The sequence below is a fragment of the Haliotis rubra genome, unplaced genomic scaffold (genome assembly GCF_003918875.1).
Source record: "Haliotis rubra isolate DU_JTF1 unplaced genomic scaffold, ASM391887v1 Scf2118, whole genome shotgun sequence".
NCBI lineage: Eukaryota > Metazoa > Mollusca > Gastropoda > Lepetellida > Haliotidae > Haliotis > Haliotis rubra.
In genome coordinates, this window is record NW_025766135.1 from 44,935 (window position 1) to 59,798 (window position 14,864).

Consider the following 14,864-nt stretch of genomic DNA (forward strand, 5'->3'; position numbering starts at 1 on the left):
TTGATGAAACGGCGTCAATATTGGCCCACGATATGGACGTCGAGAATGGAGATTGGCAGCCCGCAACCGATTTCGAATGGTCTGTGAGGGACAGTCGACCTCTAAACATCTCAGCCCTGGTTCGTGTAGCCGGCAGAAATCTGTCACGTAGGTGACGTAGGACGATTGACGGTCTTCTGCTCGTGACGTCACACGTGGACGACCCGACCTTGGGCGATCAGAAGTGGTGCCAGTTTGTTGTGAACGACCTCGCAAGTCATACACAGTACGACGGCTGCATCCCATTGCTCTTGCGACGTCAATAACTGATATTCCGCTTGCAACATGCCAACGGCACGTTCACGTTGCACATTTGACAATCGTGGCATTTCAAGTACCGTTAGAACTGTGGTTTAAAGTGTTTTTCAATTCTTGAAGGCCAATGCAAACACGTGCATATGAAGAAACTTCGATGCGAAGATCACGTGATCGACTGCGTGCAAAACCTGATTTGGCACTAACGTCATTTGCACGACGAATGGATGGGTTTGAGTGGGTTTTGCTAACGTTTTCTAGAGTCGAAAGATAGGGATCCCATTTCGGATACATAGATGTATCATCAGAGAAAAAAATTATTCATTATTTTTCAAATTACATTTTGTGAAGTTTCTTTTTTGACTCAGTATATGCAACCGTTCATCCTTTCAGCTTTTCTTTCACGCTGGCCGCGACTAATTTTCCCGTCTGTAAGACGCAAAGACGGGTTTATATATAACAGGGGCTTTACCCGAACGCGCAAGAGTCGCTAACTGTCGCCTTACCTCACATCATTACCATCTTGTCAGCCATGGACTCACGAACAGTAAAATGTGTCTTCACAATCGTCATGATGTTGGCCATGCAAAGTAAGTTATATCTATCTATCTATCTATCTATCTTTCTATCTATCTATCTATCTATCTATCTATCTATCTATCTATCTATCTATCTATCTATCTATCTATCTATCCCATATATATATAATCCATCTATCTATCTTTCTATCTATCTATCCATATATATATACTACCCATCAAAAGTTTAGATTCGCTTAAATCAATCACTATAAGTTATGTATGTACATATGGTTACAACGAAGATGAATTTCTCCACTAACTTGGGGAAACATCAAACCTTATTCAAAACGCGGATTATGCAGATTAATTGCACATGGATCAAGCATCAAATTGCTGAAAAGCATGTGCAAATATCTTGCATGTGAACAGCTGCGTTTGTTGTGAAGTTTTTATAAAAAAATCGCCATTTTTTCACCGAGTTTCATCATTTATTGAACACATGACAATAAACTTTTCAACGTCACGAATTTGTTTTACAATACGAGTACATCAGCCCATGTATAAACAGTACCTTTAAACTGTATGGATTACTTTACAAAATCTAGTTCAGCTGACTGAAGTAAGTGGCTACATTTACACCAGTGAGTCTAAACTTTTGATGAGGAGTATATAATATATCTATCTGTCTATCCATCATATATATATATATGTCCATGTACGTAGTTTGTATGTTCATAATGTGTGTTCAGATCAAGAAGCTATATTTATTTAAAGTGTGCTCTTGGTTTCTTCGAATGCTAATATTCTTGTCAGGTTTTCACATCATTCAATTCAAATGTTTCTCACGTTGGTGGACATTTAATACAGTGTACCAACTCTGTGTCGATCCACGAAGCGTTTGTACCTCTACGACCTGTCGCGGTCAGAGGCTTACGAATGACATAACGCTACGAACGTTTTTGTGGATCGAGCGCTGATGACATGAATAGACAAAATATTTTATCCATCCCATGATCAGGGATAATGATGTAGTTCATGATGGTCAGGGTGAAAATGTTTTGATTTAAGTATAGCATACCATGATCCAATATGTGTTCATATTCCTTGGTTTACGGTATAGCACAAATGCCCTCCTCCCCTTCACACACACACACACACACAAATGCTATCTGTACGTGTACGTTCTTGGTGTACAGTTGGCCATAGGGTCCTTCTGAAATGTTATCAATGTAATAAATCCCATACCTCACAGTTGCTATCAAGGCTATGTTCTTATATCCCCAAGGGTGTGTGGTAGCTGTGAAATATGACTATTTGCCATGAAAGGAAATATCGTTTGAATCACGAATGTGTGTAGAATTCAATGAGCATATGTTTTAAACTAGGACATATACGCTGCTATTTCGTTTATGTGCATTCACAAGGCAACATTGGTTTAAGCAAATGATAATGTCAACGATCCTTGAAAGTTCTCGGGCGAATACAAGTGAGTGAGTGAGTGAGTTGAGTCTTTACGCCGCCCTCAGCAATATTCCAGCTATATAGCGGTGGTCTGTAAATAATCAAGTCTGGACCAGACAATCCAGTGATAACAAAATGTGAGCATCGATCTGCGCAGTTGGGAACTGATGACATGTGTCAACCAAGTCAGCGAGCCTGACCACCCGATCCGTTAGTCGCCTCTTACGACAAGCATGGGTTACTGAAGATAATATTCTAACCCGGATCTTCACGGGTAGAGGAAAACAAGATTTCTCGAAATAAGCGTATCCTTCCTCCCTGGTTGCAAACACATGCAAAGTGAAGTGGTCCATTGAACAAAGGCAAAGTGACGAGAGAATACAGTAGAAAATACGTCACTATACTGTATAGTTATTCATCCAGCGGTGCGATTTGATACAACCTCAGAACTAATCATAAGGAGTGAGTGAGTTTGGTTTTAGGCCGCTTTCAGCAATATTCCAGCAATATCACGGCGGGGAGTGTATGTGTGTGTGTGGGGGCGGCAACAGAAATGGGCTTCACACCTTGTACCCATGAGGGGAATCGAACCCATGTCTTCGGTATGGCTAGGGAGCGCTTTAACCACCGGGCTAAACGATCGCCCCTCTAATCAGAAGGCAGCCTCATTATATATACATTCATGTTTCAGCTGGGGATGGAGAATGCCGGACTTTGAGGAGAAAACGATTCGCCCCAATTGTAACGTTCATCGCCAAATTTGCCGTCCAGGAATTGATGTCCTTTGGTATTGATGCTCTGATAGATCACGCCGAACAAGCCAGCACTACTGAGAAATTGGAAACCATTTTGCAGATTCTCAATTCGATGATAGTATGTAACATATTATCTCTTCAGCACACATCATAAAACAACATTCCTAACTGTCTATTACAATTGAAACGTACATTGCGTTGTTTGTATAGAGGGGCTTTGAGGTAGCCTAGAGGTTACAGCCATTGCTCGTCACGCTGAAGAGGAGATTTCTATTCTCTAAAGCTGTACAATATTTAATGTGTGAAGCCCGTTTCTTGTGTCCTCCTCCATGACATTGTGGGAATGTTGCTAATAGCGGTACCGGTGTTAAAGATAACTAACTTACTCATAGTGAAAATTTGGTTTCGCTTTTCCAAATAATTAATTTCTCAATGTCTTTCAGTGGGATTTAGAATTTGTACATTGATGTCCAAGATATTTTTATGGACTTAATTAAAAAGAAGTTTAATCCATAAAAATATCTTGAAAATAAAGTTCTCATTCATTTCAGGAAACACATGAAGATTTCCTCAAGAAACTAAACGAACTGAAGGAACTGTCAACTATACAGGATGCAGAAGAGATTGAACGAAGTCTACTTGTTATTTTTGAACATTTTGACACATTCATTAAGTCTTCTAAAGCGTGCTTGCAGGCAAATACAACCAACAGCTGTACCCAAACCCTGGAGCACGAAAAAGAAACCCTGAAAAACGATCTGAGGAGAATACCAAGCTTGTTAACAGAACTACATTTGGTAATCAAGGGGTTCAGCGTAGTATCTGCAGGACGAAACTCTGGCCTAGCATGTGATTTTGTTAGACACGTTCTCAGGGAAATTCAAGCAGCCACAACACAAAACTACAATCTTGCTCGAAGCCTGGTCGATATCAGCAATTACAAGGACGAACTGATGAAACTCCAGGTTAACTCCTATCAGCTGTACAACCTTACCTGTACTTCAAACAACCCAACCTGTTCTGTAGTGAGGACAAAATTGGAGGATCAATTACGACTTCAAAACGAAAGATTTCAGAGTTGCACGCCTCAGTATTTCTCACAGCTGCAGAACATAAACATCGTCCATCCTAAAACCGGCACAGTTTTGTATACCAATCAGAAGAATTCTATTGTGATCGATGGTTCTTTTGATTGGGACAAAATCGCCAGACCACAAGATGCAGGACTGCGATGTCCAAAGGGAGATTCTAGTGAGGTATTCTCTTGGGAGGATGCATCGCCCGATAGAAGATCTGGCTTTTACCTGAGACAGAAGAGTGGATGCTATTTGAGTTTCGATAGACCATTTCTGAACTATGAGAAAGTGTTTCCAACTTTGTGGGCAGACAAAGATCGAATAGACAGGAAAGAGTTCCTGATCTGTAAACCCTCCAAACAGGATGCAGTAACATTTATGATAACTGCAGCTGAAGCAGACTCCGACACAACATACAGCTTCAAAGAAGTAGAAACTGGAAAATACTTGAACGTTCACGCTGAACAAACAAGTGTTAATAATGAGATTGACAGGAGGCTGAACTTGGTACTCTTTCTCCACAAAGACCAGTTCTACTGGAAACAGGCACTGAGTGGATCAAATAATAGAACATGCGATGGTAAGATATCATAAAAGGAAGACATATATGTGCTCGGAAGAAGTGAAATCATCAAGTAAATCTTGTCATTATCATTTTTACTTTTGTAATTGACATCTAAAAACATTGCAACACGTGGTATTATACATGTGCAACAGGTACACTATGAGAAGCCAGATTTTGTATAGCGCCCTGATAGTGCTGGGAGGTGTCACTCTCCACCCACTACTCTAATCAATGATCACAAGAGACCATATTTTACACTCAATGATGACGCGTTTGTGCTGAATTGATTACTTTGGTAGTTTGTTTCAACCAGTCTGTTTGTTTCAGAAGCATCAACTGTTGCAGCAACAGACACACCTGATGGAAACTACCTCGGACTAATCATCGGAATACCCGTGGGGGTGGTTGCCCTAATCATTATAGCCGTGTGTTGCTGGTGTTGCTGTCGCAAGTGATCGACTCCCAAACCCAACAATTTAGAAAAAATTATGTCCATCTACGGGATTTAGTTTTCAATACTTTGAAAAATGCATTGTGAAATACAAACATTAGATATTTTAACTTTGATCCTTAAGTTTTGAAAAGGTAGGTAGGGTAAATGTTGATACTGTATAGCCCTGAAACAAGAAGGACTGTCGACGTTTCTTGTGGAAGATATTAGGTTTTAGTCGACCAGCTACTTTTTGTTGCTGAAATTTATGTCTGTTGGCTTTGGGGTATGAGTAAAGCTGTCTGTCTTTTTATGTTTTCCGTCTCTTGCGCGTCCAGAATGTTCATTCAACGTTAAATAATCAAAATGGTTTTGAATCTCTTTTTACCCCCAAAGGGTATACCCTGATGTGTTATTAAAAGATACTTTCACTCTTTCACATACGTAAGAAGCAAACAGGTCAGTTTGATGTTTCTACATCTGCTGAAGCAAAGCGACTTGATCTGCATCACTATTACCACGCGATCGAAATTTTATAATTTCAACATGTTACGCAATTAAAACGTGTTTTCGCCCGCTCGCTCCCTTGTTGTTTGAGATTAGAGATAAGGAACGCAGGGACAAGTATGAATGGGCTGATGTTGTGGATCCATAGTTGCACCCACTGTGTCACAATCTGACTGATCACCGTAAAACTGTCCTTTGTGGGAACAGGATACACTAGCACATGCGTATATTCAGAGTAGGTCACACTGTTGAAATTTGAACAGCTTCTTCTATATCCTTTTTGTCCCTGGATACTAAACATGATTGTTCAGCCTTACATACGTCGCTATTGGTTTTCTAAGCCCTATTTAAGCTCACTGACCTTTGTCATGTGTCTTCACGATCCAATACCCCAGATACTTCCAAATATAACTCTAAAACATATTCACATAGCTCTCTAGGGTTTTGTTGTTATTGTTCAGTTAGTTTACAGTAGTCGATACAATGGAAATTTTTGCCAATTTGTAGTGATTGTAAAGCAAATGTTTATGCTTGCGATCTTTGCTTTCATAACGTTTGTACATGTACATAATATCTAAAGCTATGATTTTAAGTGTATATATGCTGTATATATCAATTAAGTCAACATACAGGAGAAGAGAAATATAGGTTAAGTCACCATACAGGAGGTCTTTGCTTTCATTACGTTTGTACATGTACATAATATCTAAAACTATGATTGTAAGTGTATATATGTTGGACATATCAATTAAGTCAACATAGGTTAAGTCAACGTAGAGTAGATCCTTGCTTTCATAACGTTTGTACATGTAGATAATACCTAAAGCGATGATTTTAAGTGTATATATGTTGTACATATCAATTAAGTCAACATACAGGAGAGAGATATATTAAATATAGGCTTAGTCAACGTAGAGTAGATCCTCGCTTTCATAACGTTTGTACATATACATAATGTCTAAAGCTATGATTTTAAGTGTATATATGTTGGACAATAAAAAGAGATTCTTTGTAATGTTTGAGTGAAACAATGTAATCATCACTGAAGAAAACCAATTCGACATTTTCCTGGAACAACGAACAATATGAAACTGCTTCATTTCCAGGAAATATCTATCAAATGAACACGCAAGAAAGATCCAGTGGTATGTTCAGTTAGAGCCTCAGAAGTCTCACATTAAGCTTTTGGCGTTCAAGGTCTGTGGGTGGGTGTCGCTGTGTGTACATGAATGCAACACAACTCCTGGTTATACCAAAACAGTCGGACTGAGTGAGTTGGGTTTAACGGCGTTTTAGCAATATCACGGTGGTGGAGACCTGAAATGGGCTTCACGCATTTTATAGTCTTCGGCGTGACGAGCGAACAATTCTACCCCAGCGCCCACAGAACAGTCTCCCATGTAAAAGAATACAAGCACGTATCTCGTGGAAATGAAGTATTGGATTCTTTATGAATATATGTGTTTAGATTGAGCGTAAACACATTCTCTAGTAGAAGGATTTGACAGGGATGAGACAATACTTAAGTGTTGTTATTGTGGAAGTGTAAACATTAACATTTTTATCAAAATATGATTTGTAGGATCATAGTGAAAACACATATATTTCATGGAACAACGAATAATGTGAAATTACTACTGTACGAAGAAATATCGATTACGTCAACATACAGGAGAACGAGATATTGCAGGTAGAAATGCAATATGGTGTGGTGGCATTTTCTTCACAAATCAAGTGTTCATTGGTGTGAATCTGAATTTGTGCAGGTAGAAATGCAATTTGGTATGGTGGCATTTTGTTCACAAATCAAGTGTTCATTGGTGTGAATCTGACGTGGTGCAGGTAGAAATGCAATTTGGTATAGCGGAATGTCCTTCTCAATTCAAGTGTCATTCGTGTGAATCTGACGTGGTGAAGGTAGAAAGGCAAGTTGGTATGGTGGCAGTTTCTTCTCAAATCAATTGTTCATTGGTGTGAATCTGACGTGGTGAAGGTAGAAAGGCAATTTGGTATGGTGGAATTTTCTTCACAAATCAAGTGTTCATTGGTGTGAATCTGACGTGGTGTAGGTAGAAAGGCAATTTGGTATGGTGACATTGTTTTCACAAATCAAATGTTCATTGGTGTGAAGACCAGACGAAACCAAACTACAGGGCCAGTACAGTCATGGTGTCTCCACATGTGTCACAGCTAGGAATAGTGCTGTTAAAGAGCCCATCATACAGTGAACTGAGGAAGACATACATAAAACTATTCTATTTTCAAAATCCAGCGGTGAACATACTAAAAGCTCTGCTACAATCAGTTGGAAAAACTACTTTGAAGAATTTGTGTTATTTTCTTCTAAAGTGACACGCCTTATTACAAAAAATCAGAATTAAGGCATGCTGTCTATCTATTTCATGTGTGTAAAGGTATTTTTGGCCAGCGGCCTTATACTGAAATAAAATATGTCTTTCTGTTAAAAATAAATAGTTGAAAACCACGCTCATTGAAACACACTGTCACACAGCAGCCCACAATGCCTCTCAAATATTACAGGAGACAATTCTCATTTATACCATTTATTAACTCTCAGAACAAGGTGTTGGTATTTTCGGCACCTCTTTCTGGGATAAAGCATCTGAAACAAAAACATGAAATGCAAATTGTAATTTCATTTATTACGGTAACTGTTATCTAAGAAGAATTGGACGGGAATATTTTAGTGATTTAAATGTATGGACTACATTCCATTTTCTGTTTCGAATTCATTCCAATGACGACTGACGTATATTCTTTCTCCACCAAATGAAAGCAAAATGCCTCAAAAGATGTACTTATAGTTAATATATTGATAAGAAAACGGACGAGTCTTTCAGTACCATAGTGGAGGTCGTGGGTATCAGCAGAGTGGTGTAATACCTAAACCCTGTGTCTCTAGTTTCCCTATAACTGAACCACTTCATTTATTCTACTTACTAATGGCGACATGAACAGGTTCCAGCAACGTCATCTGGGTGCCGGTCACAATGATGTCCGTTGTGACAATTGTCACAGTTGCTGCAGTCGTGGTCGCTGTGGCAAATACCGTTACACTGGGCATCAGCTTCAATGCAGAAACATAAATGTATAGAAAATCACACGGAAAGAAACGAAGGTGAAGTCACAAATGTAAGAATTATAGTACAAATAGTTGAGTGAGTGAGTTGGATTTTACGCCGTTCTTAGCAATGTTCCAGCAATATCACAGTGGGGGAACACCAGAAATGGTCTTCCCATACTGCACCCATATGGGGAATCGAACCCGGCCCTCCGGCGTGACGAGCGGACGCTTTAACCGCTTTTTCTGCTCCACCGCCCCAACAAATAGTTGAATGGTCTCCTAATTTCTTAATCTGTTAACATCCTGCCAGACGGGTTATTTTAATTAGTTTGAAAACAGCATATCTTGGAGCAAGATATCTCCATGCAATCTATTCAAAGCGTTTGATAAAAATATCTATGACCAAAACGTTTAGTACAATATAGACAAACTTTATGGATAACAACTTCTATATTTCGTGAGTGCAACGTTGCGATACAGATTCTTGTATCGTAGTCATTTTGTCTTCTTTTCTCCAAATCTGTTAACATTATTATTGTCCATCTAATAACACTGAATGATTCAGTCCACTTCACCGATGGGATGTTTCATGACACAATCACCACTATGACTAAAGAGGTCATATGTTGGGGCGGCGTGGTAGCCTAGTGGTTAAAGCGTTCGCTCATCACGCTGAAAGCCCGGGTTTGATTCCCTACATGGGTACAATGTGTGAAGCCCATTTCTGGATATTGCTGAAATATTGCTAAAAGAGGCGTAAAATTCAAACTCACTCACTCATATGTTAAAGCAGGGATACTCTACAACAGGCCCCTTATAGAGTCTCCCTGGTTAAAGCGATGTCTGTCCCACACATCACATTACAGAAGATGACAAATGTCCGGTGTGGTTACATGGTCAACAACGTTGAAGACGACAGTCGTGTTCTAACGAGTAAAGTCAAAGCAGTGGATCCCTTATTCTAAATCGTCAACGAATCAAAACAATTTAGTATGACAATTCTGAAGCAGTCACCACAATACCTACGGGAGGTGCCCCGTGAAACTTCAAGTAAGAATAGGTCTTCAGCAACCCATGCTCGTCGTAAAAGGCGACTATCGGATCGGGTGGTCAGGCTCGCTGACTTGGTTTCCCACCGTGATATTACTGGGATATTGCTAAAAGCGGCGTAAGGCCATATTCACTCGCTCACTCTGGTCAACACCGTTTAAGAAGTGCTCTCACAGGTAATATCAAAAGTCATGCGTTCTCCACAAAGACATCAGAAAATTGCGATATTTTAACAGTTCTTTGATGACTCTCTATGCATGTTACAAAATAATTACTAGCGTTCCAGAAGCACAATGGTGTGTGAGTAGAGTCAAACAAAGAAACAAGTATTTACTCACCGACAAATGCTGACCCAATGAGCATGACAGAGACGAGGAGAATCAGAAAAGCAGCCTTCATTGTGGATGAATGAATGCCCAGATGTCCCCACAGTTGCCTTTATACACCGTGGCTCGTGACAACAATAATCTTCCCTTGTACAAATCGTGTTATCTTTTTCAGCAATGTAGACCATAGTTGTCCCAGACCAGTTTTCACAAAAACATGATTCCTTCTCCCACGCTCGACTTTTTCTTGGAATGACCTAACGAAATCAGAACAAGTGAACATACGTTCCTCAGTAATGGCTTGGTGTAATTGTTTGTTTATGCTTCGAGTACTATCTCTTTGTTTAAATAGTTTCTCGTTACTTCAAGTTTCTTTCAAACACTGGAGTATTTTCGCCATATTTTGATGACTTTCGCATTGCTTTTTCATCTGCTCTGACTTCAGTTGTGTATAGCCAAAATGTGTTAGAACACACCAAATGCTTATTCCGTTTTTGGATTTAAACACATTCCTAGACATATTTACATCAAATCGTGTCTTGTATAAACACATTTTACAATGTACCAAATGTCGGAAAATTAAATCTACATCATTAATTATCATAGACTTCGTATACATTCAATATCTGCACACATCTAATTCTATTCGTTACACAGTTATTTATCTGGTCTCTGTTCTACAAAGTCCTGATAACGGGTCTGGTCAGTGTTCTGCACGTCCTGATGACGGGTCTGGTCAGTGTTCTACATGGCCTGATGACGGGCCTGGTCAGTGTTCTACATGGCCTGATGACGGGTCTGGTCAGTGTTCCACATGGCCTGATGACGGGTCTGGTCAGTGTTCCACATGGCCTGATGACGGGTCTGGTCAGTGTTCCACATGGCCTGATGACGGGTCTGGTCAGTGTTCCACATGGCCTGATGACGGGTCTGGTCAGTGTTCCACATGGCCTGATGACGGGTCTGGTCAGTGTTCCACATGGCCTGATGACGGGTCTGGTCAGTGTTCCACATGGCCTGATGACGGGTCTGGTCAGTGTTCCACATGGCCTGATGACGGGTCTGGTCAGTGTTCCACATGGCCTGATGACGGGTCTGGTCAGTGTTCCACATGGCCTGATGACGGGTCTGGTCAGTGTTTCACATGGCCTGATGACGGGTCTGGTCGATGTTCTACACGTCCTGATGACGGGTCTGGTCGATGTTCTACAAGTCCTGATGACGGGTCTGGTCAGTGTTCCACATGGCCTGATGACGGGTCTGGTCGATGTTCTACAAGTCCTGATGACGGGTCTGGTCGATGTTCTACAAGTCCTGATGACGGGTCTGGTCAGTGTTCAACACGGCCTCATGACGGGCCTGGTCCTGATGACGGGTCTGGTCCTGATGACGGGTCTGGTCAGTGTTCCACATGGCCTGATGACGGATCTGGTCAGTGTTCTACAAGTACTGATGACGGGTCTAATCGGTGTTCTACAAGTCCTAATGACGGGTCTGGTCCTGATGACGGATCTGGTCAGTGTTCTACAAGTACTGATGACGGGTCTAATCGGTGTTCTACAAGTCCTAATGACGGGTCTGGTCCTGATGACGGATCTGGTCAGTGTTCAACACAGCCTCATGGTGGGTCTGGTCCTGATGACGGGTCTGGTCAGTGTTCTGCACGGCCTGATGACGGGTCTGGTCAGTGGTCTGCCCGTCCCGATGACGGGTCTGGTCAGTGTTCAACACGGCCTGATGGCGGGTCTGGTCCTGATGACGGGTCTGGTCAGTGGTCTGCACGGCCTGATGACGGGTCTGGTCAGTGGTCTGCACGGCCTGATGACGGGTCTGGTCAGTGGTCTGCACGGCCTGATGACGGGTCTGGTCCTGATGACGGATCTGGTCAATATTCTGAACGCCTTGATGACGTGTTTCCCCAGTGTCCTAGATGGCATGATAATGTTACGAAAACAAGCAACCCTCCTTCCTCTACCACAAATAGATCGTGTAGATACTACTATTATATGTAGTGCTTGTATCACAACGGGTATATACGCGGTTTTGTGCGTCCAGTAATAGCTAGGTTTCATCCCAGGTGTTGGAGCCGATTTATTCCATAAATACAACAACATACAACATATATATTTTGCCAACATATTCCATTGTGCCATTTTTAATTATTAAAACAAAATTTGAAAATTCAATTTGTGATGAGACTAACCAGTGCATGGTCACGTGACTTTCATTGATTTGCAGCATACAATGTGCATCGAAACGATGTACGACTGGTACATTGTTTCTAGCAATGCCATATTAGCAGATTGTGGTAGATATTGTATAAGTGTTGATTATCATGTTAAATGTGCACGTTACTGGTGTATATTACTTCATATGTCTGAAGACAGGTATCCTAAACAATGTTATATTTTCATGAAAAATCTCAACTCAGCTGGTAGATATACTTGGGCATCATATGTAAAAAGTCTGTTAAACATCAACGGGTTTGGATTTGTGTGGTTTAGTCATGATGTTGGCAATATTAATCATTTTATATCCGTGTTCAAACAGAGGCTTATTCATGTAAAGGGGCAAAGCATATTGAGTAGAATTAATGAATCATCGCATTTAGCTTACTACTAGACCATTAAATCTTTATTGGATACAGAGTTTTATGTTTCAAGTGTACATTTTAAAGAATATAGACTTAGACTTCATCACCTACCCCTTCTTTGTAATGTGAGACGAAAAGATGATAATTATGCCTCAACAATATGTAAAATGTGTAACAATAACATCCCAGAGGATGAATTACATTTTCTTTTTGTCTGTGATGCATATGTTATGTTACATAGTATACAGTACAACCAGAAATTATTGAGAATTTAAGATTGTTAATTTTTGTTTAAATTTCACTCATTACTCACGTATTAAATGTGAATATTAGCAGAACATAACTCCAGACTCAAAGACAGGTGAACAGTTAGTATTTTGTCAAGTCACCATGGGCAGCAATGCAGGCTTCAATGAGGCAGGGCATACTACTGATCAAAGAAGTTAGAAAGTCGTGGTCCATGCTGTCCCAATATCGGACCACCTCTTCTTTCATTTCAGCAATATTTGTCAGATGTTTCCCCATAAGTCCCCAAACATTTTCTATTGGATTTAGGTCAGAGCTATAGCTTGGCCAATCTAATAATGTCATATTTTGGGTCCGAAACCAGGCCTGTGAATGCTTTGAACGATGTTTTGGGTCGTTGTCCTGCTGGAAAATCCAAAATTTCCATAGAACACGTGAGCAGATGGAAGTAAATGTCCCTTGAGAATATCTGTGTACCGCTCACTGTTCATATTCCCTTCAAATACAGAGAGGGGCGTTGCCCCTAACACATATATGCCACCCCACACGTTAAATTTCAGACTGTACTTTGGGCGCTGATACAAATGATTTTCAGTTTGTTTGGTCCAGAATTTCAGTGTATTAGGAAACAGCCACACAGAACTTTCATCTGAGAAAATCACATTGTCCCAGTTAAAATTTCTATGCTGTAAGCACCAGTTCAACCTTCGCTCCTTTTGTCCAGGTTTCATGATCGGTGATGGAATTCCTCGACTTTTCTGCCAACCCATTGCATGCAGCTCAGTTCTAATTGTCTCCTTACAGACAGACACAGTTCCTCTATCAATCTTATCCAGCCTTAAGATTTCTAAACTGTTTCGTTTGTTTTTAGAAACAAGAATACCAAGCCGCCTCATGTCACCGACAGTCAATTTTCTGGGCCTACCTGCGCCTCCCTGGTGCTCAATGCCATATCCATTTGCAATATTTTTCAAAACACGATAAACAGTGGATAAAGGGATGCCTGTTCTACTTGAAATCACTTTAGCTGATCTGATGTCCTTGTTATAATACTCTTAAATCAACTTCCTCTTCTCTAAATCATCCATACTGAGGATCACTGAAAATGTCGTCTGCTAGCAAGTAAACAAAGGGGGGATAACTCTTCACAAACTAATGAAAAAGGATTAACGGAGTTGTCTCTCTTGAATAAAACCAAGCACTTGATAGCTGGTCAAGGTTGTTTATACTAGAAATCCAATTAAACATATTCCTAAAATTCTCAATAATTTCTGGTCATACTATATCTACCAAATTTTGATCAATGTCCAACTATCATTAAGTTCAAAAAAATTAATGCAATGTAATGATACCAGTATTCTTCTAAAAACTGTGCAGTTTATTAAGCATGCCCTCGTGATCAGATCAAATGTGTGTAAATAATGTGTAACCTTGTATATTGCCTTGTCTAAAATGATATTTTGTATCCTCTGATTGTACATGGGCCGATGGCCTACTTACAGAAAATAAATTCATATCATATCATACGTAAGGTATACATTCTCCCACTCTGGGGCGTATTTCGCTCACAGGCGGGATACATTGCATTGTAAAGATCGTGTGAACAAATGAGATCAGATCTTAACATTCTAACAACGAAGATAGAATGTTTAGTGTATATATCCATCCATCGACAATCTACATCAAGTGTTACATTAATTACAAATAAACCACAATAAAATATTAGTATATACAAAATTTATCCAGAATGGAAATTATTTTTGCACATAAAATGAAATTAAAAATACACGAATATGAAAACACACCCCTTTGAAAACATGTCATATTTGTTGCCCAGTATAAACCAAATTTAACCTTGCAATGACGTGTGGTGGCAAAGCTTGCGTTAGGGGCTACATACGAGCACTAGTTGCTCACTGCCCGTGGGAAGGTCTGAGAGACAAGCCGTCAACCCT

General features: G+C 40.2%; 1 protein-coding gene and 1 long non-coding RNA gene across 2 annotated transcripts; one reads left to right on the top strand and one right to left on the bottom strand.

Annotated features, from left to right (window-relative positions):
• Positions 1-671: 671 nt before the first annotated feature.
• Positions 672-6,465, top strand: LOC124276713. Its single transcript, XM_046712356.1, has 4 exons — positions 672-884; positions 2,968-3,149; positions 3,583-4,687; positions 5,000-6,465. Exons 1-4 carry the CDS (start codon positions 827-829, stop codon positions 5,125-5,127), a joined length of 1,473 nt encoding a protein of 490 aa, XP_046568312.1. The 5' UTR covers positions 672-826; the 3' UTR covers positions 5,128-6,465.
• Positions 6,466-8,157: 1,692 nt separating this feature from the next.
• Positions 8,158-10,296, bottom strand: LOC124276712. The gene is made up of 3 exons (XR_006898631.1): positions 10,083-10,296; positions 8,571-8,697; positions 8,158-8,232 (listed from the first exon to the last, which is right to left on the bottom strand). It is a non-coding gene; the product is annotated as an uncharacterized LOC124276712 (long non-coding RNA).
• Between the last annotated feature and the right edge of the window lie 4,568 nt (positions 10,297-14,864).

Coding starts and splice junctions, on each gene's coding strand:
- LOC124276713 (XM_046712356.1), top strand. CDS start 827: ATGGACTCACGAACAGTAAAATGTGTCTTCACAATCGTCATGATGTTG. Junction 3,150..3,582: donor AGATTCTCAATTCGATGATA/GTATGTAACATA, acceptor CATTCATTTCAG/GAAACACATGAAGATTTCCT. Junction 4,688..4,999: donor AAATAATAGAACATGCGATG/GTAAGATATCAT, acceptor TGTTTGTTTCAG/AAGCATCAACTGTTGCAGCA.